Source organism: Nansenia antarctica, assembly GCF_963989245.1.
Source record: "Nansenia antarctica genome assembly, chromosome: 15".
Classification (NCBI taxonomy): Eukaryota; Metazoa; Chordata; class Actinopteri; order Argentiniformes; family Microstomatidae; genus Nansenia; species Nansenia antarctica.
Window position 1 is genome coordinate 7972339 of NC_137685.1, and position 26743 is coordinate 7999081.

A 26743-nucleotide genomic window follows, 5' to 3' on the forward strand; every position below is an offset into this window, starting at 1 on the left:
GGACGAGGAACGGAACAGGTCCCCTCTGAAAGGAATAACAGGCTATTAAACAGGCAGGTAAGTAACGGACCATCCTCATCACCTATCTATTACCTTACACCTCCACTCATTATGCAGATCAGAGAGTAGTGGGCATACTGGCAATATAGTTTTTCTTTTTTGCATTTCAGATTAATAATTTTATTATTTCTGTCTAAATACATCCGCGTAATTCTGCACGTGTGCCGAGCGTTTTCAGTTTCATTATGAAAGGGCTACAGGCTGAATTGTGTAATAACCCATATTATAGATTGATTTCTATAATAACGGAAAGTTAAATGACACATGTATTGATGAAGGGTTGAGGTTGGAATCTATATCATCTCGACCGTTGTGTAAGCTACAAGCGAGGGATGTGGGATGACATTTGATCAAATCTCAATTCTGTTTCATTGTGTCCCATCTCATGTGCGCCTGGATGTGTGGAGGATGGCTTACTACACCTTTTCTCCCCCACAAATTATTAATTATTACATCTTACGCGTCTGTTTTATAAATGAATATTGAATTTATACAGAATCATTTTGGTGCCGCGGATTAATGACTAACGGAACAGGGAAGCAGACAATGATGCTTTGCATAGGCTGTGTGTGTGTGTGTGTGTGTGTGTGTGTGTGTGTGTGTGTGTGCGTGCGCGCGCGTGTGTGTGTGTGTGTGTGTGTGTGTGTGTGTGTGTGTGTGTGTGTGTGTGTGTGTGTGGCTGGTGCTATGATCATCCTGAGAAACCCGGACATCCTTGCTTTGATGGTGTATATTTCATATTTCAGCCACTTATGTTCTCTGTCATAAACTCTGTATATTCCAGCTACTACGCTCGATTCCCGCTTTCATTATTGCCTTGATATTATAGATATAATTATAGACGCGCTCAGGGGTTGAAACGTGTAACGATGACGTTATGAAACGTGTAAAGATCCCCTCGATTGATTATTTGGATTAATAAGAAATAACCAAACAGATTGGATAAGAGGGTGTAGCAAAGCAACGATTTTGGTTTTGGTTTTATTCGATGTGAAATTTCGCACATCGACATTTCAGCGCGTTTGATCGAATGATCGCACCTGAGGATGTGTTCTCAGCTTTGTTCTCTTGTCGCTACGGTAACCTTTAAACACAATCAGAGATGTAGGCAATTTAAACAGCGACTTTATTTATTTTTAAACAAAATGTTGCGTTCTGAAACGGCAGTGAGAACGAGGACCTGAGGACACACCTCCTAGTTAAAGTGAGTAACGATCAGACGATAGACGCTCGTTACATTGTGTTCCCTGTTCCGTTACCTGTCTCTGAGCAGAATGAGAACACGGTGATCAGAGGTTGAAATAATATATGCCATTTAGCTGACGCTTTTATCCTTACTTTGCAGTGAGTGCATATGTGCACATTTCAGTATATATGGTCCCAGCGGGAATCGAACCCACAATCTAAGCGTTGCTAGCGCCCTGCTCTACCAACTGAGCCACAGAGGACCAAGTGTTTCTGATAAGTGTTTCTGCACACAGGTTTGTTAGAAAACACTAAGGTTACGGGAGACGGACCCTGGATTGCCTTGCGTTTGCATGTCTACATACTCTCATGAAATGGAGATTTGTTGCACATAGTTACATGGTATAGCCTACACAAGTTCCACCTCTTCGGGGTGACAGAATTGGCACTGCAAGGCGACAAAATACATGGTCATGTTGGTGATGGGGATTGCGGGGGGGGGTGGGGGGCGTGGATTGAAGGGAGGGAGGGAGTGAGGTGGGAGGTTTAGGGTCAGGGTGGGTGGAGGGTTTGGGAGGGGGGGTTAGGGCGGGCTGTAGGGTTAGGGAGGGCTGGAGGGGGAGGAGAGGAAGGCCAGGGTTAGGGAGCGAGGAAGGGCTAGGGTTGGGGGGTTTAGGGAGGGAGGGTTAGGGGGGAGGGGTAGGGAGGGAAGGTTAGGGTTGGGGTGGGGGGGGGGGGTAGGGAGGGTTAGGGGGGGATAGGAAGGGAGGGAGGGTTAGGGTTGGAGGTGATAGGGAGGGTTAGAGGGGGATAGGAAGGGAGGGAGGGTTAGGGTTGGAGGTGATAGGGAGGGTTGGGGGGGATAGGGAGGGTTGGGGGGGGTAGGTCGGGAGGGTTAGGGAGGGCTGCATTGTTGAAACGGCTTGTTTGATGACTAGGAAGTGTGACCGTGGTGACCCACGTGATCTCTGGATTCCGCTTCTCTGGAATGTATTTACCGATTCTATCTTGCATAAGGCAACAAGACCTTATCAAACTAGCTTCTTTTCCACAAGGTTGACTGCTGGCAAGGTCTGGAGACATTCAACAAAATCCTAGGCTGCTGTTTCTATTCAAATACGACCAAAACTGGGTCCTCCCACCCCTGTATACAATACATGGACAGGGTGCACTAATGCAGTCAGGTCAATAATTAGCCTGAAGGAGGTATGAATTGCGGAGGGAATGAAAATCCCTTGCATGCTGAGGCTGCTCAAACTACTCTCATATGACTCAGTCTGAACCAGCACTAAGCCACAATTAAAGGCTATGCAGACACATAAATTGTACCTTTGAGAAGTTATTGGCAAATTAACATCCCCTACAGTAATACTCATACAGTAGCATTTGTATGGCTGGAAAAGCAATTGGCCTTCTGCCATTGTTACTGAGTTACTGTTTAATGCGTCTTAATGGAGTCAAGCACACAGTGTAGGAAGCCTGTGAACTCTCCCTCCCGACAAGGTTCCAGGGTCAAAAACAATACCGTCTCTGTAAACATTGCATGGTCATGCTCGACGTTAGTTTTGTGCCAAATGTCATCCATCAAACAGTTCACTATGGAGTGGTCTGAGGTGGCAGTGTAATTACACTGTAACTATTCTGAGGTAAGACCCTAGATAATGCCGGGTATAAAGAACTGTAGAATTTCCCCCCCGACCACATCCTGGTTTATGCTGTGGAAAGGGGGTAGATAATAGGTGTCACTGAATAGCCATGTGTGCATTCTATACCCCCCCTCCCCACTCCCCCCTCTCTTTCCCACAGAGATTGCGTGCGTACAGTGTGAGAATGCGGTGGAGAGCTGTAAGCTCCAACCCAAAGTCAGTTCCCTCCCTCTAACGGTTCCCCCCTGTGGTAGAAATGTAGCGGGGGTGGTTGGGGCGTCACGCTGTCATGATGAGGTAGCCCTGTCTGCTGCAGACATGTACAGTAAAACCCAAGTTTGGCCTCGGACCTTGAGGATGTCCTCTTTGCCTAATGGTCGCTGGATGCTTGGGTTTTTTCCACGTCGGAGACCCAGGTTTGAACCCCGACAGTCACAGATGCACAAAGCACAAGGCCACTGGAACAGCTCAAGAGGCTACATTTTACAGTCCTCTATAGTCACAGATTTGCTACAGTAAGGGTTCCATTATGACCAGGAAGTGGAGGAGCTAAAGTGACTGGTCACTTGAAGTCATTAAGCTGATTCCAGGGAGGGATTTGTGTGCCGGGGGATAAGCCACCACTGATAAGGTACCTGTTGGTGATAGTGGTGGGGGAGGGGGGTGGTCATGGTGGTAGTGTTGGGGATGGGGTGGTCATGGTGGTAGTGTTGGGGATGGGGTGGTTGTGGCGATGGTAGTGTGTGTGTGTGTGTGTGTGTGTGTGTGTTGAGGGTGGTGGTGGTCGGGGAGGGGGGTGGTGGTGGTATGTGGAGGGTGGTGGTGGTACGGGAGGGGGGTGGTGGTGGTATGTGGAGGGTGGTGGTGGTAGGGGAGGGGGGTGGTGATGGTAGTGTGGTGGGGGGTTGGTGGTTGTGGTTGTGGTGGTGGGGGAGCTGGGTGGTCTTGGTGGTGGGAGGGGCAGTGGCAGAGAGAGAATAGGAGTTTAATGTGACGGCCCTCTGGAAATGTACATGGGCTTAAAATAGGGGCTATTATGTAAGTCGAGACTCACGTGCACTGTAGACCTGAAGTCCCTCCCTCCCTCCCTCCCAGCCTCCCTCCCTCCCTTCCTCCCTCCCTCCCTACCTCCCTCCCCTATGTAATATTAGTATTAAACAGTTGTCAACTAAACATTCCTTTCTGTTTCTACATTATAAATCAACAATAATGGAAGGCTCCCCCCCCCCCCACACACAATCATTTAATGTTGTGGCCAGAAGCAGGGGGAGTGGCCAGCAGCAAGGCTCCCCACAAAAGACTACGGTTCCTCACTAACGACTAAGGTTCCTCATGCAGTAGCTTTTTAATATCTGTTTCTTTTCCTGCCATTTGTACGGTCAGAGTGACCCTGCTTATTTCCATATACACATAATGAATCTGATGGAAATGTACTCTCTTCCTCTTCTCCCTCATGACTACTATCAGCTGAAGTGTTTTTTTTTTCTCTACTATTTTCTGGGTTATCTTTACCCTTGTGAAATGTATGACACCACCGCCTAGCGACCCAAGCCTTGCCAAGACATCAATTCTTTAGGCCTAGTTCTTTGTCAAAAGGCTGATGCTAAAGGAAAGCGTACGACTACAACTACACACTGCTCTGTTCAGATCAGCGTGCCAGGGATTGTACTGTATGTACTGTTTGGCTTATATGCAAATGGTCTGGCGATGAGTTCTGGGATTCTATGGGCCGTGCTGGTACATGAATCACAAAGCTTTTCGAGGAAATGAAAGCAATGGCTAACTCCTTTCACTGAGAATTCCTTTATGATGAAACACTGTGGGATAATGACATTGTGTGTGTAGTCAATCATTGTTATATTCATCAAGCAAAGTGCATCAGGGATTCGAAATAATAATACGCCCCCAAAAAAATAAAAAAAATACATTGTCATTTCAAAAATCCTCCAAATGTGAACACAACGTTCTCCAACGATAATATGACTGTTCCTGGTTACGGCGCGTGTCAAGGACTTGTATTGGCGAAGGCCACTTCGACAGGACGACATCGCAGCGGTCTATTGAAACCGGAGCCAAGCGTGCGTCCCTGGCAGTGGAAATGCCCCGCGGTGTGGATTGCTCCTCCAGACCTGATCTGCCTCCTTCCAGCACCATCACACGTCTATTGTCTTCACTTAGCGGGCGTACTTGATACATACATGCAAAGTCAATGAGGTCTGTGTGCTGTGCTGAGCAGGCAGGCAGAGGTGGCTAGTGGAAATGTACTGCCCCGGGTCGGAGTCCACCAGGTCATCCTCTTGCTCCAAAGCCGTGCCCAATCTGCAGATGGCATTTAATTGTCTTAGTGTCTGGGCGGTGCTGTCCTGTCAGCTGGGCTTAGGGGGAGCAGGCGGGGCAGAAGCTCAGTACAGGAATGGTAACAGCTGAGAGAGGACGGACACACACAACATACACACACACCTCAACGACACACAGCTGCCATGAAGGAAACGTAAGTGTCCCGGGTTGGGTTGTGTGTTGTGTTAGATTGTGTGTTAGGCTAGGTTGTGTGTTAGGTTGGGTTGTGTGTTAGGTTTTTGTGTTAGGTTGGGTTGTGTGTTAGGTTGGGTTGTGTGTTAGGTTAGGTTGTGTGTTAGGTTTTGTGTTAGGTTAGGTTGTGTGTTAGGTTATGTGTTGGGTTGTGTGTTGGGTTGTGTGTTGGGTTGTGTTGTTGGGTGGTGTGTTAGGTTGTGTGTTAGGATTAGGGTGTGTATCTTCACAACAGATTATTATTCTGCAGTATTTGGGATTATTTAGTTGATTAGTTAATTCCCTTCACTATTTTTCCCCTGAAATGGTACTGAAGGCACATCCTGAAGGATAGAGACAGAGTGGAGTGTTATTGGCTTGTGGGAGGTTGTACCATGTCTGACAGACACTGTTAAGCTTCCCTGACAGATTCTTTCAGGAGGTATTTAGTGTTTTTAGATGTTATGTCTGTGGGGCTGGGGACCAATCAGTTCTAACCACTGTGATTAGTTATGTGGCCATCTGACTCGGGCCCTGGAGTAAGACGCTGCTGGAGACCCAGAGAGTGACCACATTATGCAACGTGATTGAGGACAGTTTCTAAAGCTATTTAACCTACTGTGTGCATGGTAAGCGTGCAGATCTGCATCTCGTGAATAGAAAGGCTTTAAACAGAGCAGACAGGGATGAGCTGGTAATGATCGCATGTCAGGTCGGAGGTTTGATCCATGGCTCCTCCTGTCCAGGTGTCCTTGGGCGAGGCACTGAACCCCAAATTGCTCCCAATGAGGCCGGCTTCCTTGCGTGACTATCAATTCATGGGGGGCGGAGGTAGCCTAGTGGTTAGAGAGGCCATCTGGCAATCGGAAAGGTCGCCGGTTCGATCCCCACCTCAGGAGGGAGCTGCATGTGCTCTTGAGCAAGGCACTTAACCCCTAATAGCTCCACGGGCGCCGACTATGGCTGACCCTGTGCCTGGAGCAAAGAATACCAAATTCCAACAATTGACTGACAAGTTAATGACATGGCAATAAACAATTAATGACTACATTTTGTGTACGGTACGTCCACTCAGACAGAGTTGACGCTACTTGTATGTGTTAGTTGTGTGTACGCCATGTCTCTCCAGACTAACATTTACGATGTGTTTACAGATGAACCTAACATGGGAGAGTCTATTTGGAGAGAGAGGGCGCCGAGCCCATGGAGACTGAGAGGATAAAGAGTTTTTGAGACAGTGTGGCTCCCTATCTCCCTTGATATCGGTGGTGTAGAGTACCAACCGAGATCCAGTTCTAAACCTTGATCCAGCTTCTCACCTCTGGTTGCTGTCAGACCTCGTAAATGCTAACGATCTGTGCGCGTGCGCGTGTGTGTGTGCACTTGTGTACGTGTGTGAGTGTGTGTGTGTTTGAGTAACCGAGTTGAGATGGTGAACTCACTCCTTAAGTTCAAATAGACCCACCCGCGCTGTCGGATTGCCCATTTTCACCCTACTATGTGTGTGTGTGTGTGTGTGCGTGTGTGTTACTTACTGGAGTTGGCTGGTCTGAAACATGCCTGGTCCATTGGTGATACCCTCTAGAGACAGAATAAGCGTTTTATAGCGTTCTGTGTTCCAGTATTGCTACAGGTCCATTCCCTCCCTGTGTTGTGACAGCATTTAAGCCTCCCCAGGCTGTGGTTTTATGGGGGTAGCAGTATCTTGAGCCCGGCAGGTCCACAGGCACCCGTGTTTCTTTTCTATCTATCCCTGATCTGAGGCCTCCATTGTGGGTGGGTGGCCTGTTTGACCCCCTGGATGAAACTGGACACCCCAACTAAGCAATAGAAATTCCCTTTCGGAGTAGTGTTTGACAGCATGGAGCAGGGGAGGCTGGCGGAGGTAGACATCGGAGAACGGGCTCATTGTAATGCACAGACACGTCTTCGATACCGTTCCTCGTTCTGTTCCGTACATTACAATGAGCCTGTCCTCCGAATTCGACCTCCACCAGCCTTCCCCTGACATGATTCTGATACTGTATGGGGCGGAGGACGGTTCGGTTCAGATCATCGCAGATCTTTTCTGTGTGTGATGAATTATTCATTCTGTGATCTGTGATCTGTGCACGTGGCGTTCGAGTCGAGAGCTCTTCAAAGCGTCTCCGATCTCGCCTGCCGACTCACACCCACTCCGTTCCGCGAGAAGCGTTTGTGTTCCGCTCAAGAGTCGTGCTCAGAGCAACCAGCATGCAGTCTCTGGAGGAGAGCCGATTGGTGGAGGCACATGTTCAGACGAACCCTCCACCAGTGTACCGTTTATACAGGAAGTCGCCTTTCCACTGCACATGTTGGCGGTTACTTCCTCTAAAAACAACTGCGCCCCCTCCCCTCTGATTGCAGATGGGAGCCTCCATCTAACAATCTGTCTGTTTCTCTCTATCTCCCCCTCCCCCTCTCTCTCTCCGACCCTCCATCTGCAGGATGGCACAGAAAGAGAAGCTCCAGTGTCTCAAGGACTTCCACAAGGACACGCTGAAGCCGTCGCCGGGGAAGAGCCCGGGGACGCGGCCGGAGGACGAGGCGGAGGGGAAACAGCCACAGCGGGAGAAGTGGTCCAACAAGCTTGACTTTATCCTCTCTGTCGCCGGGGGTTTCGTGGGTTTAGGGAACGTGTGGCGGTTCCCTTACCTCTGCTACAAGAACGGTGGAGGTGAGAGGAGGAGCGCCTGGCCGGGCCTTCAATTCATTCAATTAGTCGAGGATCGTTGACATTCAATTTTCGACAGCTTTATTAATCCAGGATCATTCAGTGTTAATACAACCTTAGTTAATCCAACGATCGTTGACATTCATTTCGATGCGACTTTTGTTAATCCAGAAACGGTGGCGACGAGCGAGGACCGTTGACATTCAATTCGATACAACTTTATTAATCCCTGAAGGGCCGTTGGAAAGACAGCATCAGTCAATACAGGCAACACCGAGTCCCAGAAAACACATCTCACATAAACAGTCCGTTTACGCCACCGAGCATTCAGACTGTGAGGAGACTTCCTCTAGAGCCACGGCGTGACAAACAGTATCCACCATTTTGGCACAGAGCGTTCCGTGCCAGGCGCCAGCTTTCTAATTGGCGTTCTCAGTGGAATTGAATCATTGTGGAACCTTTGGTGCCAACACGGTGCCCATTAAAAGCCCATCTATCACACGGAGTGGGCCAGACTCTATAGTCTGTTGTCTGTAGCCTGCTGCAGGTGTTGAAACCACCCAGTTCAACTGTCCTCTGACCTCCTCCCAGTGTTGACATTGAGTTGTTCACAGTCGAAACATTCAGACACGGACTCCATGTGGTTGTAACCTGCTCCCCTCCCCCCCCCCTCTCTCTCTCTCTCTCTTTCTTTCTCTCTGTCTCTCCCTCTCTCTCTTTCTCTCTCTCTCAATCCCTCTCTCCCTCCCTCTCAGGTGCGTTTCTCATCCCGTACACCATCTTCCTGTTTGGCGGAGGCCTTCCGGTGTTCTTTCTGGAGGTAGCTCTTGGCCAGTACACCTCTGAAGGTGGGATCACCTGCTGGGAAAAACTCTGTCCCATCTTTACTGGTGAGTAACTCCAGCGACATGGAACCATTTCAGATGCGTCGTGACCCTTCTCAGACATTTTTGCTATACACAATATTTTTGCCCCACAATATTTCCACAATAGTCACACAATATTCTTCCAAAATATACATATCTACAGTTCAACGGATAATACTTTGCTGATAAAACATCGCTGCTCGACCTGGGACCTCGTTGTTTCCAGAGAAACAAACAACATGTCCATGTTTTGCCGTGTTTGCTGGGTAAGGGATGTTAATGATGTGTTCATATGCACTCAGGGAATATTCAATAATTCATGAGCAAGTCAATGATGTTATTCAAGAAGTGTTAGGACGGTTATCACACCACACCGTCCGCCTTCGACAGTCGCTCCCTCCAGGCTAACACAACCTTATTTTGATACTGGTTGCTAGGAGCCCGGTTGGGCCAGTTGCTTCCTGCTCCGTGTAGACTCCACCTCAGAGGCCTCAGAAATGAACATTCTCTCGAGTGGAGCGTGTGTGCTACTGCTGCACCCCCCCCCCCCCCCCCACCCCCTGGGCCAGGCTGTTTGCTCTGTCTCTGTCAGGTCTCCTGGTTGGGACGGACAGACAGACGGACGGACGGACGGGGTCTGTTAGCCCTGGTTGGGGGGGGTTTATCTTGTGGCTCCCTGCTTGATGTTCTATTAGCTGCTAGTGACTTTAAGACAAGACAACGCTTAGTATCTACATCCACACAACATGTTCTCTCTCTCTCTCTCCGTCTCTACCTGCCTCTCTCTCTCCCTTTCTCTCTTTCTCCCTGCCTCTCTCGTGTGCTCTCTCTCTATCTTCCTGCCTCTCTCTCCCTTTCTCTCTTTCTCCCTGCCTCTCTTGTGCTCTCTCTCTCTCCCTGCCTCTCTCTCCCTTTCTCTCTCTCTCTCTCCCTGCCTCTCTCTTGTGCTTTCTCTCTCTCTCCCTGCTTCTCTCTTGTGCTCTCTCTCTATCTTCCTGCCTCTCTCTCCCTTTCTCTCTCTCTCCCTGCCTCTCTCTTGTGCTCTCTCTCTGTCTCTTGCGCACACACTCTCTCTCGCTCACTCTCTCTCTTGCTCTCTTTCTTCTCTTTCTACACACACACACACACACACACACACACACACACACACACACACACACACAACCGGAGCCCTTGAGACTCAGCCGTGTACAGAGTGTGCAGAATTGTATGTTGCCATGGCAGCAGTGCAGTGAAAAACAGCGGAGATGAGAGGATGCCTAGCAATGAGATGTGACACACACACAAACACACACACACACACACGCACACACACACACACACACACACACACACACACACACACACACACACACACACACACACACACACACACACACACACACACACACACACACACACACACACAGTCTAGTTTACAGCTCCAGTCACACTCAAACCCTCCACCAGCACACGACATGCAGGCCAGCAGAGAGAGGAGCTCTCCAAACACACACACACACACACACACACAGTCTAGTTTATAGCTCCAGTCACACACACACACGCACACACACACACACACACACACAAACACCCACACACACACGCATACACACACACACACACACACACGTGTATGCGTGTGTGTGTGTGCGTGTGTTACGATGTGCGTGCTTGTGCGTGTGTGAGAGTGTGTGAGGGAGGATGCTCAACAGCTGTTAATTAGCTGGTTGATGGAGGGGGAGGGTAGGAGGAGGTGGATGGAGGGGGAGGAGGAGGTGGGTGGAGGGGGGGGTGGAGCTGTGACTGTCTGTCACCATGGCGGGGGTCCTAGAGGCCAGGCGGACGCAGACAGCTGCTCGGTGACACTGACCACCTCCATCTGGACAGACTTCTTCAGGTGGCTTTGATGTAGACGGCAGATGATTAAAAACAGGGTTAGGATTTGGGTTTCTTAATGGAATGCTAAACCTGCGTTGATGTTTCTGGCCAATTCAATCAGGCACATAAATGGTCCCCTTAGAGACTTCAAACGTTCATGTGTCTTCAATGCAAATCTGGACACCAGAACATTGAATTCCTCTCCTCCTTCAGAGAATAGAGTTCAGATGTATGTATGTATGTATGTATGTATGTATGTATGTATGTCTGTCTGTCTGTCTGTCTGTATGTCTGTATGTATGTATGTATGTATGTATGTATGTATGTATGTATGTATGTATGTATGTATGTATGTATGTATGTATGTATGTATGTATGTATGTATGTATGTATGTATGTATGTATGTATGTATGTATGTCTGTATGTATGTATGTATGTATGTCTGTATGTATGTATGTATGTATGTATGTATGTATGTACTGTATGTATGTATATATATGTCATGTGTACATTTGGATACATTTGTGATGGCATATTATGTCTCTCCTCTCCTCTAGAAATATGAATATGAATGTGTGACTCTGTTCCCCCAGGTATCGGCTATGCGTCCATCGTGATCGTGTCCCTGTTGAACATCTACTACATCGTGATCCTGGCCTGGGGGCTGTACTACCTGTTCCAGTGCTTCCAGCCGGAGCTGCCCTGGGCCAAGTGCAACCAGCCCTGGAACACCGACCGCTGTGTGGAGGACACGGTCCGCAAGAACAAGACCCTCTGGCTGGCGGCCAACATCACCAACTTCACGTCCCCCGTCACCGAGTTCTGGGAGTGAGTACACACACACTCACACACACACACACACACACAGTCACACACAGTCACACACAGTCACACACACACACACAGTAGCAGCTTCATCTTCCCCTACCTTCCTCCCGCCATAATTCTGTTTCATGACATCCATTGGCCCTGACCCTCCACACACACAGGCAAGCACACACACACACACACACGCACGCACACAAACACACCTTTGCCTGTCTCTCCCCAACGGTCATGTTTACCTGGTTGCACTGGCAGCGTGGTCAGTGCTTACGCAAACACACACTCTGGACAAGCCTGGCTGTAAACTAGACTGTGTGTGTGTGTGTGTGTGTGTGTGTGTGTGTGTGTGTATATGACTGGAGCTGTAAACTAGACTGTGTGTGTGTGTGTGTGTTTGTGTGTGTGTGTATATGACTGGAGCTGTAAACTAGACTGTGTGTGTGTGTGTGTGTGTGTGTGTGTGTGTGTGTGTGTGTGTGTGTGTGTGTGTGTGTGTGTGTGTGTGTGTGTGTGTGAGTGGAGCTGTAAACTAGCCGCCCGCCACTCTGTCATGTCTGCATGGCCTCTGTTTACATTCTGCTGCTGGAACACTCACTCACACTTCACCTTTGTACAGGACGCACCCCAGCGCCTGCCCACCCACACACACACACACACACACCCACACACACACACACACACACACACACACACACACACACACACACACACACAGACACACATACACACACACACACACACACACACACACACACACAGAGTCTTGTGTACAGGACCCCCCCCCCCCCCTTCAGATTTGTTAGTTGTGTTGTATCTTCTGTGTCTCAAACATGTCACACATGTTTCCCAACAGCTTAGTTTGGTGACACGTCTGAATGTTCCCTGACAGCCGAGGGTTAGGGTGAGGTGACGGTGAGGCTAAACGTTTCCTCTGTCCTCAGGCGTAACGTCCTGAGCATCTCCAGTGGGATAGACGACATCGGGCCCATCAAGTGGGACCTGGCGCTCTGTCTGGCTGGCGTCTGGATCATCTGCTTTTTCTGCATCTGGAAGGGAGTCAAGTCCACCGGGAAGGTGAGCTATAACGCTGTAATAACGCTGTACTTACTGTAGTAAAAGCACTGTATTCACATGTAATTACTGTAGTAATAGCACTGTGTTCACATGTAATTACTGTAGTAATAGCACTGTGTTCACATGTAATTACTGTAGTAATAGCACTGTGTTCACATGTAATTACTGTAGTAATAGCACTGTGTTCACATGTAATTACTGTAGTAATAGCACTGTGTTCACATGTAATTACTGTAGTAATAGCACTGTGTTCACATGTAATTACTGTAGTAATAGCACTGTGTTCACATGTAATTACTGTAGTAAAAGCACTGTGTTCATATGTAATTACTGTAGTAATAGCACTGTGTTCACATGTAATTACTGTAGTAATAGCACTGTGTTCATATGTAATTACTGTAGTAAAAGCACTGTGTTCATATGTAATTACTGTAGTAATAGCACTGTGTTCATATGTAATTACTGTAGTAATAGCACTGTGTTCACATGTAATTACTGTAGTAATAGCACTGTGTTCATATGTAATTACGGTACTGTAGTAATAGCACTGTGTTCACATGTAATTACTGTAGTAATAGCGCTGTATTCACATGTCATTACTGTGGTAATAGCACTGTATTCACATGTCATTACTGTGGTAATAGCGCTGTGTTCACATGTAATTACTGTCGTAAAAGCACTGTATTCACATGCTGTGACATAGTAATATAGTCATGCAAATGCATGCTGAATGAAATGGAGTGGTTTGGGTTAGTTTGATACACACGTGGTATAAGGAACAATGTATGGACTGCATCGCAAACCGTCCGACTGAATAGCTCCGCCCCTCTAAGCTGATGACGCTGGCGGGTGACGCCGGTGACGCGGGTGTCATTCATTCACCTTGAGCCAAGTGTTCCAAGCTGTCGCCATAAACCACCGCCCCGCGTCCCAGCAGCAATTACCGCTCAGCGTAACGACGCGGTGTAGCGGCGGGGGCCAGGCCCGGCCCGGGGAAACAGCAGGCCCTCCCCCCCGGGACCGCTGAAAGCTGCATCGATCACTAACACCCTATCTTACGACCTAAACCCCATCTATTGATTGCTTAGGTCTGATTTATGCTTCCTGGTCCCACAACGCTGTAACTCATCCCCCCGTATGGGCCGGTCGCTCCGAGTGCTTTGTGGTTCACACCGCTGCAGGCAGACTGCCGTCTGTGTGTCAGAACAGAACGGTGTCGTACGACGTTGACAACTAAGCTGTGTGTGTGTGTGTGTGTTGCATCTCGATGCTGTTGTCATCTAGAGCGGCAAGGGTCACTCAGGAGGCTGCTGTCAGCCGTCGGATAGGTGGACATACAAGTGTTTTCTGCTTAAGTAAGCAGAGCGTTTCAAATGTACTGAACAGACAGGTGTTTGTTTTTAAACCGGTGTACACTGCGATGGACGCTACACTCTTAGATGAAGGTTTAGTATCTAAAAGGGGTCTTCGTTTGTTCCTGTAGAGGAACCCTCTTGGGTTCCATGTCGAAACCCTTTTCACAGAGAGTTCTACACGGAACCCAAAAGGGTTCCACCTACAGGGGCAAATTAAGAACCATTTTGGAACCTCTAAGAGTATACAAGAAACCCCACAGTGCTCTATGGATCAGCTGATGTGGTTCCCCGTGGATCAGCTGACATGTATGCCTCGTCTCTGTCTCCGCCCCTCCAGGTCGTCTACATCACGGCCACCTTCCCCTTCGTGATGCTGATCATCCTGCTGATCCGTGGCGTGACTCTGCCAGGCGCCTCCGAAGGCATCAAGTTCTACCTGTACCCCGACCTGGAACGTCTGAAGGACCCCGAGGTAAGAGACCCCTCACCTGGGTACACCCCGAGAATTTAGAATTGGAATTTCAGGTCAATTGGACTGCATGGAACAGAAGGAGGAACAGTATGAAACAGGTGTGTTCCTATAGAGCAGGGCCTCCGCCTGGGTCCTGTAGAACAGGGCCTCAGCCTGTCCTCTCTCCTCCCCTTCCAGGTTTGGATCGACGCAGGGACCCAGATCTTCTTCTCTTACGCCATCTGTCTGGGAGCGATGACATCACTGGGGAGCTACAACAAGTACAAATACAACTGCTACAGGTGAGCGTCCTCTCCGGGGGTGGGGAGGGAGGGGGCGTAGGTGAAAAAAAAAAAAGTTGGGGAAGAAAGAAAAAAAAAAGTGGGGAACATAGGTTCCCGTTGTGTAAATTAACAAACTCCTGACCATATGTGTGATATAGGGACTGTTTGCTGCTTGGAGGCCTCAACAGCGGTACCAGCTTTGTGTCTGGCTTCGCAATATTTTCCGTCCTGGGATTCATGGCACAAGAGCAAGGGGTGGACATTGCCGATGTGGCAGAGTCAGGTACGAGGTTAAACAAGTGGCAGCGATGGTGGGCGCTGCTACTTCAAATAAACAAACAAAAACAACAAAACTATGAAGGTCAAAAAAAGACAAAATCCGAAAGACAAAAACACTGCATTAAAAGAAAATGAGAGAAATGGATTTTTTTATTACAAAAGACTGCATCGAAATATGGAAGTTTCGGCAATCAAACACTCCTTGACAATGATCGGAGCTAAAGTAAAGCGGCTTTTGCTGTGGTAAAAGATCTGTGACGCGGTTGCCAGAGTGGGATATGGGTGGACTCCACAAACACACTGCAGTATGGATTTGTATCCAGAGATCGTGCTGAGACGAATGCTGAAAAAAAAAAACATTGTTTTTTTAAAATTGGGATCTTATCCAGGATACTCCAAACTTCCGAGCCATTTTGAGCTAAAGAGCCGTCAGTTTGTTTACCTCAGAAAAGAGCCACGAGGTTGTTTACCTCGATAGACTTCAGTCCTTCTACAGCCTGTTTCTGCAGATATGGGAGGGAAGCAGCGTCCTTAGTAAACATGGGCATCTCGTGCCAAGCTAAAGCATGTTATCAAGTCTTTCATTCTGGGCTGTTTTTTTAGATATCGAAAGTGTATAATGATACGTTAACGCCCACAACGGATTCTATTGGTTCTGTCTCTCTCCCTTGTCATTCCATTGGGCCATAAGCATGCTCGACATTTTTACTCCCATGTTTGTTCTTCTGCTAGCTACATTTAAAGAACTCCTTCATCAGTGTGGTGATTTTTTCTGTAATTGAGAAAAAAACTAAACACCCCTTCCTCATTTTGACCTCAGCACAGCAGACACTGACTCTGATGTTAAAGACGAACCTTTCGCTTTTACTAAACCCGAGATCCTGCTGCGTCTGTCACGGGCTCCCTTTATACAGTCTAGTCTGTCGGCAGCGCTGTGCATGCCTTGAACTTTTGAGCTCACCCAGAAGTGCCCTTATCTCCCTCTAACAGTCATGTACGCAAATGTCTGTAGACCCAGATTACGTTTTATCTCTGTTAGCTCACCATGCCATGTGTGTGAATGTACAGTAGAGGAACCCGAAGACACTGCTAAAGGCAGCTCAGCTATAGTCGCTGGCAAAAGGCTACCACGTCCTGACTAAAGCCCTGAGAATCAAGCAGGATGTGGGAGATAATGGATCCTGTTTTAGGGGGGATAACCAGTTAAGGCCTGTAAGGTAAGACAGCAGGAGGCAAGGTCTGTAGCCTGGGGGGTATAGAGACACGGTTGTCTTGCTGTAAACCGCAGCAACTTGATCCAGAGAACCAGAGAGACTCAGAGACTCAGTGCCAGCTTAGGCCCCGTCAGCCTGGTAGTCATGTGGTGTTTGGTTGGATGCCTCGTCATATTTCACAGCTAAACCAATTCTGCTGTGTTTGCTGTTTCTCTTGTTCTGTTTTTAACTTGTGTTGAACAGGTCGTCAACGCCACGTTCTCCAGACATGGCTATAATGTAGTCGGGAGGGGGCGACGTAGGTTGCCTCTGATCCTCTGCCTTTGTTATCGATTATTTATTCCAAAAAATACAGTATGCTAAAGTATTGTACATTGATTTGATACTAATGGCTGTCTATTTTTCCCTAAGCTATTGTAAGGCTACTGCAGAATGCTAATACTCGTACATGTGTGTGTTGACAGTAATGTATCAGCCTAGCCAAAGAGCCTTAAGACGAAAGAGCATTAAAAATGCATATACCCTTTTATACACAGCCTTTTTACAATCGTAACGATAACGTCAGGCCTCGCTGCCTTTAGTAGAGACAGAGACTTTTTTTTTTTCTTTCTTGCATTCGAATTTGGTCTGTGCTATGATTGGGCGCACCATGGCGGCACAGATCAGATGAACCGATCGGCCTGTCCTAACGACGTCTCCTCCACCTCCCCTCCCCCTCTCTGTTCTCTCCCCCCCCCCCTCAGGTCCTGGTCTGGCCTTCATAGCCTATCCCAAAGCGGTGTCCATGATGCCGCTGCCCACCTTCTGGGCTATCCTCTTCTTCGTAATGCTTCTGCTTCTGGGCCTCGACAGTCAGGTAATGTGGACTCATGTCAGGGGAGGCTAGGGGAGGCTAGGGGTGGCTAGGGGAGGCTAGTGGAGGCTAGGGGTGGCTAGCAGAGGCTCGTGGAGGCTGAGGGAGGCTAGGGGATACTAGGGGAGGCTAGTGGAGGCTGGGGGAGGTTGGGGGATACTTCGTCATGCTTCTGCTTCTGGGCCTCGACAGTCAGGTACGTGGACTCATATCAGGGGAGGCTAGGGGAGGCTAGTGGAGGCTAGTGGAGGCTAGGGGTGGCTAGCAGAGGCTAGGGGAGGCTGGGGGAGGTTGAGGGAGGCTAGTGGAGGCTAGTGGAGGCTGGGGGAGGCTAGGGGATACTAGGGGAGGCTAGTGGAGGCTGGGGGAGGTTGGGGGAGGCTAGGGGAGGCTAGCAAAGGCAGGCATCTACATTGACATCCTCCATTGACTCATACCCAGATGACTACTGACAGACAAAAATCAGGAACAACATTTTTAGGAAACAGTTTTGCAGGGAGATCTTTCAGTTATTGTTTCCTTACGGTGGTGGTTGCAACAGAGGATATGTTCTCAGTCAACTTATCTGGTAAAATAAGGGATAAATCACATGATATTATAAAATAGTATAAGTATATTAATTAAAATATACCCATACATACTGTATATGGATATCAAATGCAAACTAGTCAGATAATGTCAGTACTAGTCAGCCTGCCCTCCTCAACTCTACCCTCCCCAGACTAAATCAACGAAACCCTTCTACTATGGGTTATCCTGGTCGTTATAATCGAGGTAGTGCAGCCGATTCCTTACATAAACACGCATCACATGACAAAGGACGAACACAGAGCAGTTGCCCCTGAAGACACCACAACAAAATGTCTGACTGAGCTTAGTTGCCTTGGCAACTCCAACTGTACTGCATGTACTGTATGTAACGTAGCTTTCTGTTCTCTGAGCGATGCTGCTGGTGTGTGTGTCTGTGTGTGTGTGTGTGTGTGTGTGTGTGTGTGTGTGTGTGGGTGTGTGTGTGTGTGTGTGGGTGTGTGTATGTGTCTGTGTGTGTGTGTGTGTGTGTGTGTGTCTGTGTGACTGTCTGTGTGTGTGTGTGTGTGTGTGTGTGCGTTCTCATCAAACACTGAATATGTTTCTTGTTCTGCTGGTCTGTCTGTGTGTGTCTGCGTGTGTGTGTGTGTGTGTGTGTGTGTGTGTGTGTGTGTGTGTGTGTGTGTCTGTGTGTGTGTGTGTGTGTGTGTGTGTGTCTGTCTTCTCATCAAACACTGAATATGTTTCTTGTTCTCTCTCTCTCCGCAGTTTGTCGAAGTGGAAGGACAGATAACGTCTATCGTCGATCTGTATCCATCCTTCCTAAGGAAGGGCTACCGCCGGGAAATCTTCATAGCTATAGTGTGTTTTATCAGCTACCTGCTGGGGCTTTCCATGGTTACTAAAGTAAGCACTGACACCCGCTAGTACACCAGGGGAGGCTGGGGGGGGGGGGGGTAGACCACCATGGGAGACGGGAGGGGTAGAACACATGGGGAGGCTGGGGGAGGTAGACATCGTAGGACAGTGGGCTCATTGTAATGCAACGGAATAAGGAATGTTATCAAACACACATGGTACCAATCAAACGCTCGTCGCACCAGTTTGATACCATTCCTCATTCCGCTCCCTGCAGCACTAACCCTGTACAGTGTACACCCTAATCAATACTATTTAATCTTTGGCTTTAAGAAAATACCCAGGAAGTTAGTCACGATGTACACTCACTGCAAGCCTAGTGTAATACAGCACAACCAGACAGACAGACAGACAGACAGGCAGACAGGCAGACAGGCAGGCAGGCAGGCAGGCAGGCAGACAGACAGACACACAGACATGCAGGCAGGCAGGCAGACAGGCCGACAGGCAGACAGGCTGACAGGCAGGCAGACAGACAGACAGACCAGCAGACCGGCAGACAGGCAGACAGGCCGACAGGCAGGCAGGCAGGCAGGCAGACAGGCAGACAGGCAGACAGGCAGACAGACAGACAGACAGACAGACAGACAGACAGACAGACAGGCAGACAGACAGGCAGACCGACAGGCAGGCAGGCAGGCAGGCAGGCAGGCAGGCAGACACAGTACTGCCAGTTCAACTTAATGAATACAAGATGTCCGTGGTCACACAGAGAGTCCCTGTTCAGTTCCACTTCCTCTCCCATCGAGACCACAATGGCACTGGTCTAAATATAAAGCCTGCAAGTGTCCCTGTGAGAGTCTCCCTGCACTGGACTGGTGGTCTATTTTAGACAAGACTGATCTGGCTCACACAAGTCCCTCATCTCCCCCGCAACGCTTTATATGGCTGGGCCGCCCTGGTTAAAGTTTAGACTCCCAGAGACTGACAGACTGACAGGCAGGCAGACACAGACAGGCAGGCAGACAGGCAGGCAGGCAAGCAGGCAGACTGGCAGGCAGGCAAGCAGGCAGACAGGCAGACAGACAGGCAGACAGGCAGACAGGCAGGCAGACAGGCAAGCAGGCAGACAGACAGACAGGCAGGCAGGCAGGCAGACAAACAGGCAGACAGATAGGCAGGCAGAAAGACCAGTGGAGGCTGGTGGAGGTAGAGATCGGAGGACGGGCTCATTGTAATGAATGGAATGAGGAACTGTATTAAAACATGATACCATTCCTCAACCCTTGCCGTCCTCCGACCTCTACCTCCACCAGCCTCCACTGAGACAGACAGACAGACAGACAGAGAGCAGTAAGGTTCTCACACTGCTCTTCTACTGGGAGATCCTGTTCCTACAGTACAGTATAGTACCAATTACACCCCCCCATCCTTCCCTCCCGACCATTCCCAGAGCAGTGACATGCTGCGTTAGTGGTTGGTGCACAGCGGGGCCCTAGTTTTTCCATGACATCATCATGACACCAACACCGCCTTCCCAGCTCCCAGTTCTGTTCAGTCACCTAACTAAACCGAACCCCCCCCCACCACCACCCCCGCGTCCTCCACCCTCACGCCTCCACCCTCACTGGGGCATCAAGACAGAGATGAGCCTTGAGCGAGATTACATCACACTCCGTTATGAAACCGTGCCGGTCCTGCTGCAGGCTGCTGACAATGTAAAATGTCCTCCGCTGTCCTACTTTAGTCTGTGTGTGGCGTTCTGAATTCTGAATTCAGTGGACGCGGGCGCAGCAGTCACGCTACGCGGTCGCGGCTTTTCACTGTCCTGGTGGAACGAGCTTCCCACGGCTGTCAGGACTGCAGAGTCACTACCGATCTTCCGCATAGACTAAAGACCTCTTCAGGCTACACTTTAACTGTCCCTCCTAAGACCTCTTCATCCCCTCTATCGCCCTGTACAGTTTCTCTACTGTAAATAATAATAATAATAATAATAATAATCATCATTTAAAAGAAAACTAATAATGACTAATAGTGACCCCTGGCCCCAGCATAAATGACCTTTTCTGGCGATTGACTGATGGATAGATGATTCACTTACTTAGACAAATGTATGTGTTGTAAGTCGCTTTGGATAAAGACTCCTATGTGCCAAAAATGTCGTTAGAATTATAAGGTTCTATCTAAATCTTTGTCAACATTTTGTTTTTTTACATAATCTGATCCATTAGGTGTTTATTAATGCCTGTGTGGTGTTATTTTTTAAAATGTTGACATTTTTGAGTTAGTAATTCATAAAATACAAAGGTTCCATCTCACAAAACATAATGGAATGTAAAAACTTTGACGCTCAATATCAAAACTTTGATGCTAAACGGAGACAGAACCTTATAATTCCAAGCTCACGAACTGTGTAGTGAATTGGGTGACTGAAGTGTTGCTGTGTGTTGTGTGTCCTCTCTGCAGGGTGGCATGTACGTGTTTCAACTCTTTGACTACTATGCAGCCAGTGGCGTGTGCCTTCTGTGGGTTGCATTCTTTGAATGTATTGCAGTAGCCTGGGTTTATGGTGAGTGTGTTTCCCTCTGTGATAGTGTTCTGTTCTGTTTAGAAGCACTGGCGGTCTATGCAACATCTGATTGTTCGCTTTACATAATGATGAAATACTGTTGCTGTTGTTTTTCGGCTTTTCGCTCATCTGTAGGGTTTTCGAAGTCATTCTTTGCTACGGACCTGAAGTCATTCCTAGCGATCGCAGCTCTCTAGACGTAGAGATTTACATGTAGAAACATCAACTGCTGTATCAAGTCAGATAGGAGACAGCAGAAGACTGTTAATGTTGTAAGACAGAGGACGTACGTCAGACGTTGCCAGGAACACTGTTAACTCACGTCACGTGAACACATGAAGGTCATACTACGTGCTTCTCTGTCCTTCGCCAGGCGCTGATAATTTCTATGATGCGATTGAAGACATGATTGGCTACAGACCAAATCCCTGGATGAAATGGAGCTGGACCATAATCACACCTACTCTCTGTATGGTGAGTCACTTTAGTGTCTAAAGGCAAACGTACTGTTTCATTATACTCTACTCTGCTATGCTCTACTCTGCTCTGCTCTGCTCTACTCTACTCTACTATATTCTACTCTACTTTACTCTATTATACTCCATGTATTGTATGCATTATACTCTACTCTGCTCTGCTCTGCTCTGGTCTGCTCTACTCTACTCTATTCTACTCTATTCTACTCTACTTTACTCTATTATACTCCATGTATTGCTTCTATACTGCTGCACCATGCACCCCAGTCCCCCCCTAGCTGGCAGATAGACCCCCCCCCCCCATATCATTCTCCTCCCCCACCTCAACCGAACACTCCAACAGCAGCCAATGTGCGTTCGCGGACTGTCTGTTTAAAATCCACTCTGGACTCTGCAGTGTTCTACTGACACACACCCAGATGGACGGGCCATCTGCCGGGTGGGGGGGGGGGGGGGGGGGCGGGTGTAGAAGAGGGAGAGCAAGAAGAGGAGGGAGGGGGGGGGGGGGGGGAGAGGGGAGAAAGAGCAGGAAGAGGAGGGAGGGGGTGTGGGGAGGAGGGGACAGAGAGGGGGGACGGGGGGGGCGCGGAGAGATGCTTCATTAGTTCCCAGAGGAGCAGGCTCGGGGGTCGGGTTGGGCTGTGGGGAGTATGCTGCATAACAACAGTGGTCGGCTCTGGGGGGTCAGGGGTCACAGCCTGCGTGTGGTAAAGGCAGCACAGGATTAAAGGCATTTTGAAAATGTGGTTATTGGCTCCCGGAGGGTAATCCCACCCGACCCTTAACCCCTCCACCCCTTAATGATGAAGCTACAGCATAGGGGGCCTCACGATGGAGCTAGAGCATAGAGCATAGAGGGCCTCACGATGGAGCTAGAGCATAAAGGCCCTCACGATGGAGCTAGAGCATAGAGGCCCTCACGATGGAGCTAAACATGAGTCACACATTAACCTCCCTCTCCTCTCCTCTCCTCCTCTCCAGGGTTGCTTTATCTTCTCTCTGGTCAAATATAAACCTTTGAAGTACAACAAGATCTACGAGTATCCTGATTGGTCCATCGGTGTGGGCTGGACCCTGGCTCTGGCCTCCATGATCTGCATCCCCATGGTGGTGGTCATCAAGATCATCCAATCAGATGGCCCGTTGATAGAGGTGAGAACCAATCAATCAAACGTCTTCCTGTTCACCTTTATTCATGTATGATTTGTTGGTGATTGTGGCATTGTCTGCAGTGGCGTTTGACATCCAATGGTAGGAGATAGTCCGTGAGTAATGTACATGTGTGAATTAAGGTGATATCAGGAAATTAAACAATTATTTCTCCCGCCTCTTCCTACCTCTCTGCTCTATCTGCCCCTCACTACCCTCCCTCCCTCCCCTCCCCTTTCTTCTCCTTTCCCCTCCCCTCTCTCTCTCTTCCTCCTCTCTTCCCCCTCTCCTCTCATCTCCTCCTCCCCCCCTCCTCTCTTCCCCCTCTCCTCTCCCCTCCCCTCTCTTCCCCCTCTCCCCTCCCTCTCCTCCTCCTGTCTTCCCTCCCTCTCCCCTCCCCTCTCTCTCTTCCTCCTCTCCTCCCCTTCCCCCTCTCTCTCTCCTCTCCTCTCCTCCCTCTCTCTCCCCTCCCTCCCTCCCTCTCCCCTCCCTCCCCTCCTCTCTCCTCTCCCCTCTCTCTCTCCTCCTCCTCTCTTCCCCCTCTTCCCTCCCCTCTCTCTCTCTTTCTCCTCTCTTCCCCCTCTCCCCTCCCCCCTCTCTCTCTTTCTCCTCTCTTCCCCCCTCTCCCCTCCTCTCCCTCACCCTCTCTCTCTCTTCCCCCCTCTCCCCTCTCCTCTCCCTCACCCTCTCCCCTCCTCTCCCCTCTCCCCTCCCTCTCCTCCCCTCCCCCCCTCTCCCTCCCCCTCTCCTCTCCCCCCCCCCAGAGGATCAAGGCTGTGGCAGCTCCAGTGAGGGGCGGCGCCAGCTCCCGTCCCGCGGACCACCGTCCCAAGGGCAGCAAGGGTAGTGAGTTGAGCTACCCTCTGGACCCCAACGGAAACAACGGCTTGAAAAAGCCTACCCACACTATTGTAGAAACCATGATGTGAGCGCTCTCTGTGAGAGGAAACATTTTTAAAAATTACCTGCTTTCTATGTTATATACTCGCTAACTTTGAAACTAGTCGTAGGACCAGGTTTACAATTGTATCTGCACTAGGAGTCGTCTTTTTTTTTGTTTTTGTTTTCTACAGAGGAAGTTCCATATTATGTTTTTTTTCTGTCTATGTTTTTAATATTTTTTATTAAACTATTGTTATTAATATTTACTATTATGATAATTGCTGTAGTTAGAAGGACAATTGATCTCAGATACACAAAGCAGTACCTTTTTGAATAGATCGTACGTGTTCTATTTCTACATCTTTCCTGTAGGTTATGGCATATAAGTGGTATGTCTCTATTTTGGAGTGGCGTAAAAAATAAAATAAAATAAAAAAAAGACATTTACGTAAATACAAAGGGCCATATAAAACAGTAAGAAATCTAAATGTGTATCTGTGTTTTGAGAGTAACATATTTGAATATGTTGGTGTATCTAGACGAACTCTGATGTGATATTGTGGAGGTGCTCTCGTACCGTCAGACTAGATGTCGTTGTTGATGTTTGTTGTAAATTACAGCGCGAACGTTCCTCTGCGACCTGCAGAGATCACAGCTATCGTAACATCCACTCCGTCTCGCCTGACCACAGCTAGCGTTAAGTGTCCTGGCGTTAGCGTCCTGGCGTTAGCGTCCTGGCGTTAGCGTCCTGCCGTTAGCATCCTGGCCTTAGCCCTAGCCTGGCTCTGACGGGGCGCTGGGCTCCATGTCGTGTAGAGTGTACTGTCCATCTCCGTTAGCGTAGGTGCTAGTGTCGATTGACACTATTGCTAGGTCCATCCCAGTGCATACCGTAACATACGTGTGTTGATGAAGTCCAGTTTTTCTTTGCACTTAATGCAGTGAGTTTTCCTCGATTCCTCGTAGCGTTTTCTTCTGGTGTTTGCTGTCTAGAAGTCGTGGCTGCAAGTGAGCGAGAAGCACGCGCACACGACATCACACTAACGCTAACGTCTCAGACCAAAGCCTTAGGATTGCTCATAATAGCATACAGAACACTGCCCCCTACAGGCAAGTAGTAACTATTCATCTACGGTCAGTAACTATTCATCATTAACGTAGCATCCCAATGCTAGCATAGTTCGTAACATACCATCCTAATGCTAGCAGACCGCTTATCCAATCAGATTCTTCCATGAGTTCTGTAGGTCAGTATGAATTCTAATGTAATTGATTAATAATATACTAATAATAATAATACTCCCTCCTGCCTTCCAACACTCCCGTGGGCGTCATATTTAAGATTAATTTGAGACCTGATATTTTTCAGCTTTTGAATAGTTAGGTCAGAAGCAATGCATGTGGTGAGCATAAGCAATGGACAATGCTTATTCTTACCACGGAATGTTGAAATGTGAATCCCACCTAGCAATCAGAAGCTTCAGTCGATTATGACAAAAAAAATAGTCTATTTTCTTTATTTTGTCGTATAAAGAAACTCAAACTTTTATGTTTATTTGGATCGTTTTTCAATCACATCCTTGCCTTTTGTATTCAAAAATGTAAAACTGTACTTGACTGCTCTGTCACCATTAACCAACATTTTATGAGGATGGAGTTTCATTTACAACTGTCAATCAACAAAGCTGCAATTTGTAATGTGCAATACTTTGTAGAAAGAAAAAAAGTATTTTTTTCAAAACACCTGTTTTTCAAATAGGTGATACTAACTTTGGAAGTAAAGAGAGAAAGAGAGAGAGTATGAACTTGCATTAAAAAAACATGCAGAATCAATGTGATTTCAGGGGCCAATGAAACCTACCATCAAATGGTCTGCCATTTCAACAACAACAAAACCTTCAACGCTCAACGCAGCTTCACTTTCTGTCATAACATAACATACATACATAACATATTCCATCTTTTGACGAAGATTAACTGAAAAAAATATGTGAACGTTATCATGAAAAGTAATCCTTTCATATAATGATTAGAGAAATGCTTTTTGGTAGTCTTAATTGGCCTGTGAAGTTCCATTCTGAAACGCTGCCGCCAAACCTCCCTACCAGAGTGCTGTTTGTATAGGAGCTTCCTACCAGGGTGCTGTTTGTATAGGAGCTCCCTACCAGGGTGCTGTTTGTAAAGGAGCTCCCTACCATAGAGCATATCAGGAGCTGTGCAGAAGGGTAGAGCAGCCAGTTAGACACCTGCCGCCCGGCGCTGCCACAAACAAACTGAAACCAAATGAGAAAAAACAACTTAGGCCTACAGGTGACCTTACAGGTGACCTACAGGTGACCTACAGGTGACCTCCATTAGTGGTGATGTCGCCATTTCCACACCTTTGAGATTGAACTGCCTCTAATCAGGCTGCTGATCCACCACTCCCACCTCCACAGATAGATAACTCATGTTAATCTGATTTAGAGTCTTTGTCGTGCATATTTCATATACCAGCCCTTCCTTTTTGAGAATGTACATTGGGAAATGTTTTTAATCCATGGAAAAAAACCATTTTTAAAAAGACAATTTGAAAGATTTTATTTTTTATTTCTATGGCTAACCTGTAAAGCAAAAAAAAAATGTGTATTTAAAAAAACCAAACAGGTTTTACTGAAGCGTAAAACTTTTTTTTTTATTTCTTAATAAAAATTTGTCTTTGGAAAAAGCCTTTGCTTTTCATGATGTGCAAGCATTGTTCTCAGTTAAGGGTTCGGTCCAGAGACCACCACAAACAGAGAAGAGCACTTTAGTCACCCCCTCCAGGATGACTCCACCCCACCCCCTCTGGTGCCATAGTCTTGGATTAGCTACTCCTAGAGCACTCAAGCCTCCTGACCTTTCACCCCTATGACCTCACAACAATGCTGTTTCCAAGCCAGAGTGTCAATAGCTACACCTCCTTGTATGCTTAGTCATATATTAACCCAGTGCTCTTGGTGTGTCATGGGAGGGTTGATGAATACGGAACCATAATTGAGATACACTCTAAATGACCTTATTGGACCATGAGAAATCATCCCTCAGGGCGGGTCACCACACCTTCATCATCACATGGAATGTAACCAGAAACATTATGAGTC

At 48.1% G+C, this 26743-nt stretch overlaps 1 protein-coding gene across 2 annotated transcripts; it reads left to right on the plus strand.

Moving 5' to 3' along the window:
- Positions 1-26320, plus strand: slc6a6b (solute carrier family 6 member 6b). Of its 2 annotated transcripts, XR_013937810.1 has the most exons (15): positions 1-57; positions 7865-8094; positions 8847-8981; positions 11415-11649; positions 12588-12720; positions 14413-14547; positions 14725-14828; positions 14969-15093; positions 17047-17159; positions 18453-18590; positions 21012-21114; positions 21488-21588; positions 22572-22742; positions 23504-24322; positions 24380-26320. XR_013937810.1 is itself a non-coding variant. In XM_080545846.1 (14 exons), exons 2-14 carry the CDS (start codon positions 7866-7868, stop codon positions 23666-23668), a joined length of 1887 nt encoding a protein of 628 aa, XP_080401972.1. In that variant the 5' UTR covers positions 1-57; position 7865; the 3' UTR covers positions 23669-26320. The 2 variants fall into 2 exon arrangements, 1 of the variants encoding a protein (XP_080401972.1); XM_080545846.1 differs by having other exon boundaries at positions 23504-26320.
- The last annotated feature ends 423 nt before the right edge of the window (positions 26321-26743 follow it).

Coding starts and splice junctions, on each gene's coding strand:
- slc6a6b (XM_080545846.1), top strand. CDS start 7,866: ATGGCACAGAAAGAGAAGCTCCAGTGTCTCAAGGACTTCCACAAGGAC. Junction 21,115..21,487: donor TGCAGTAGCCTGGGTTTATG/GTGAGTGTGTTT, acceptor GTCCTTCGCCAG/GCGCTGATAATTTCTATGAT. Junction 21,589..22,571: donor TCACACCTACTCTCTGTATG/GTGAGTCACTTT, acceptor CCTCCTCTCCAG/GGTTGCTTTATCTTCTCTCT.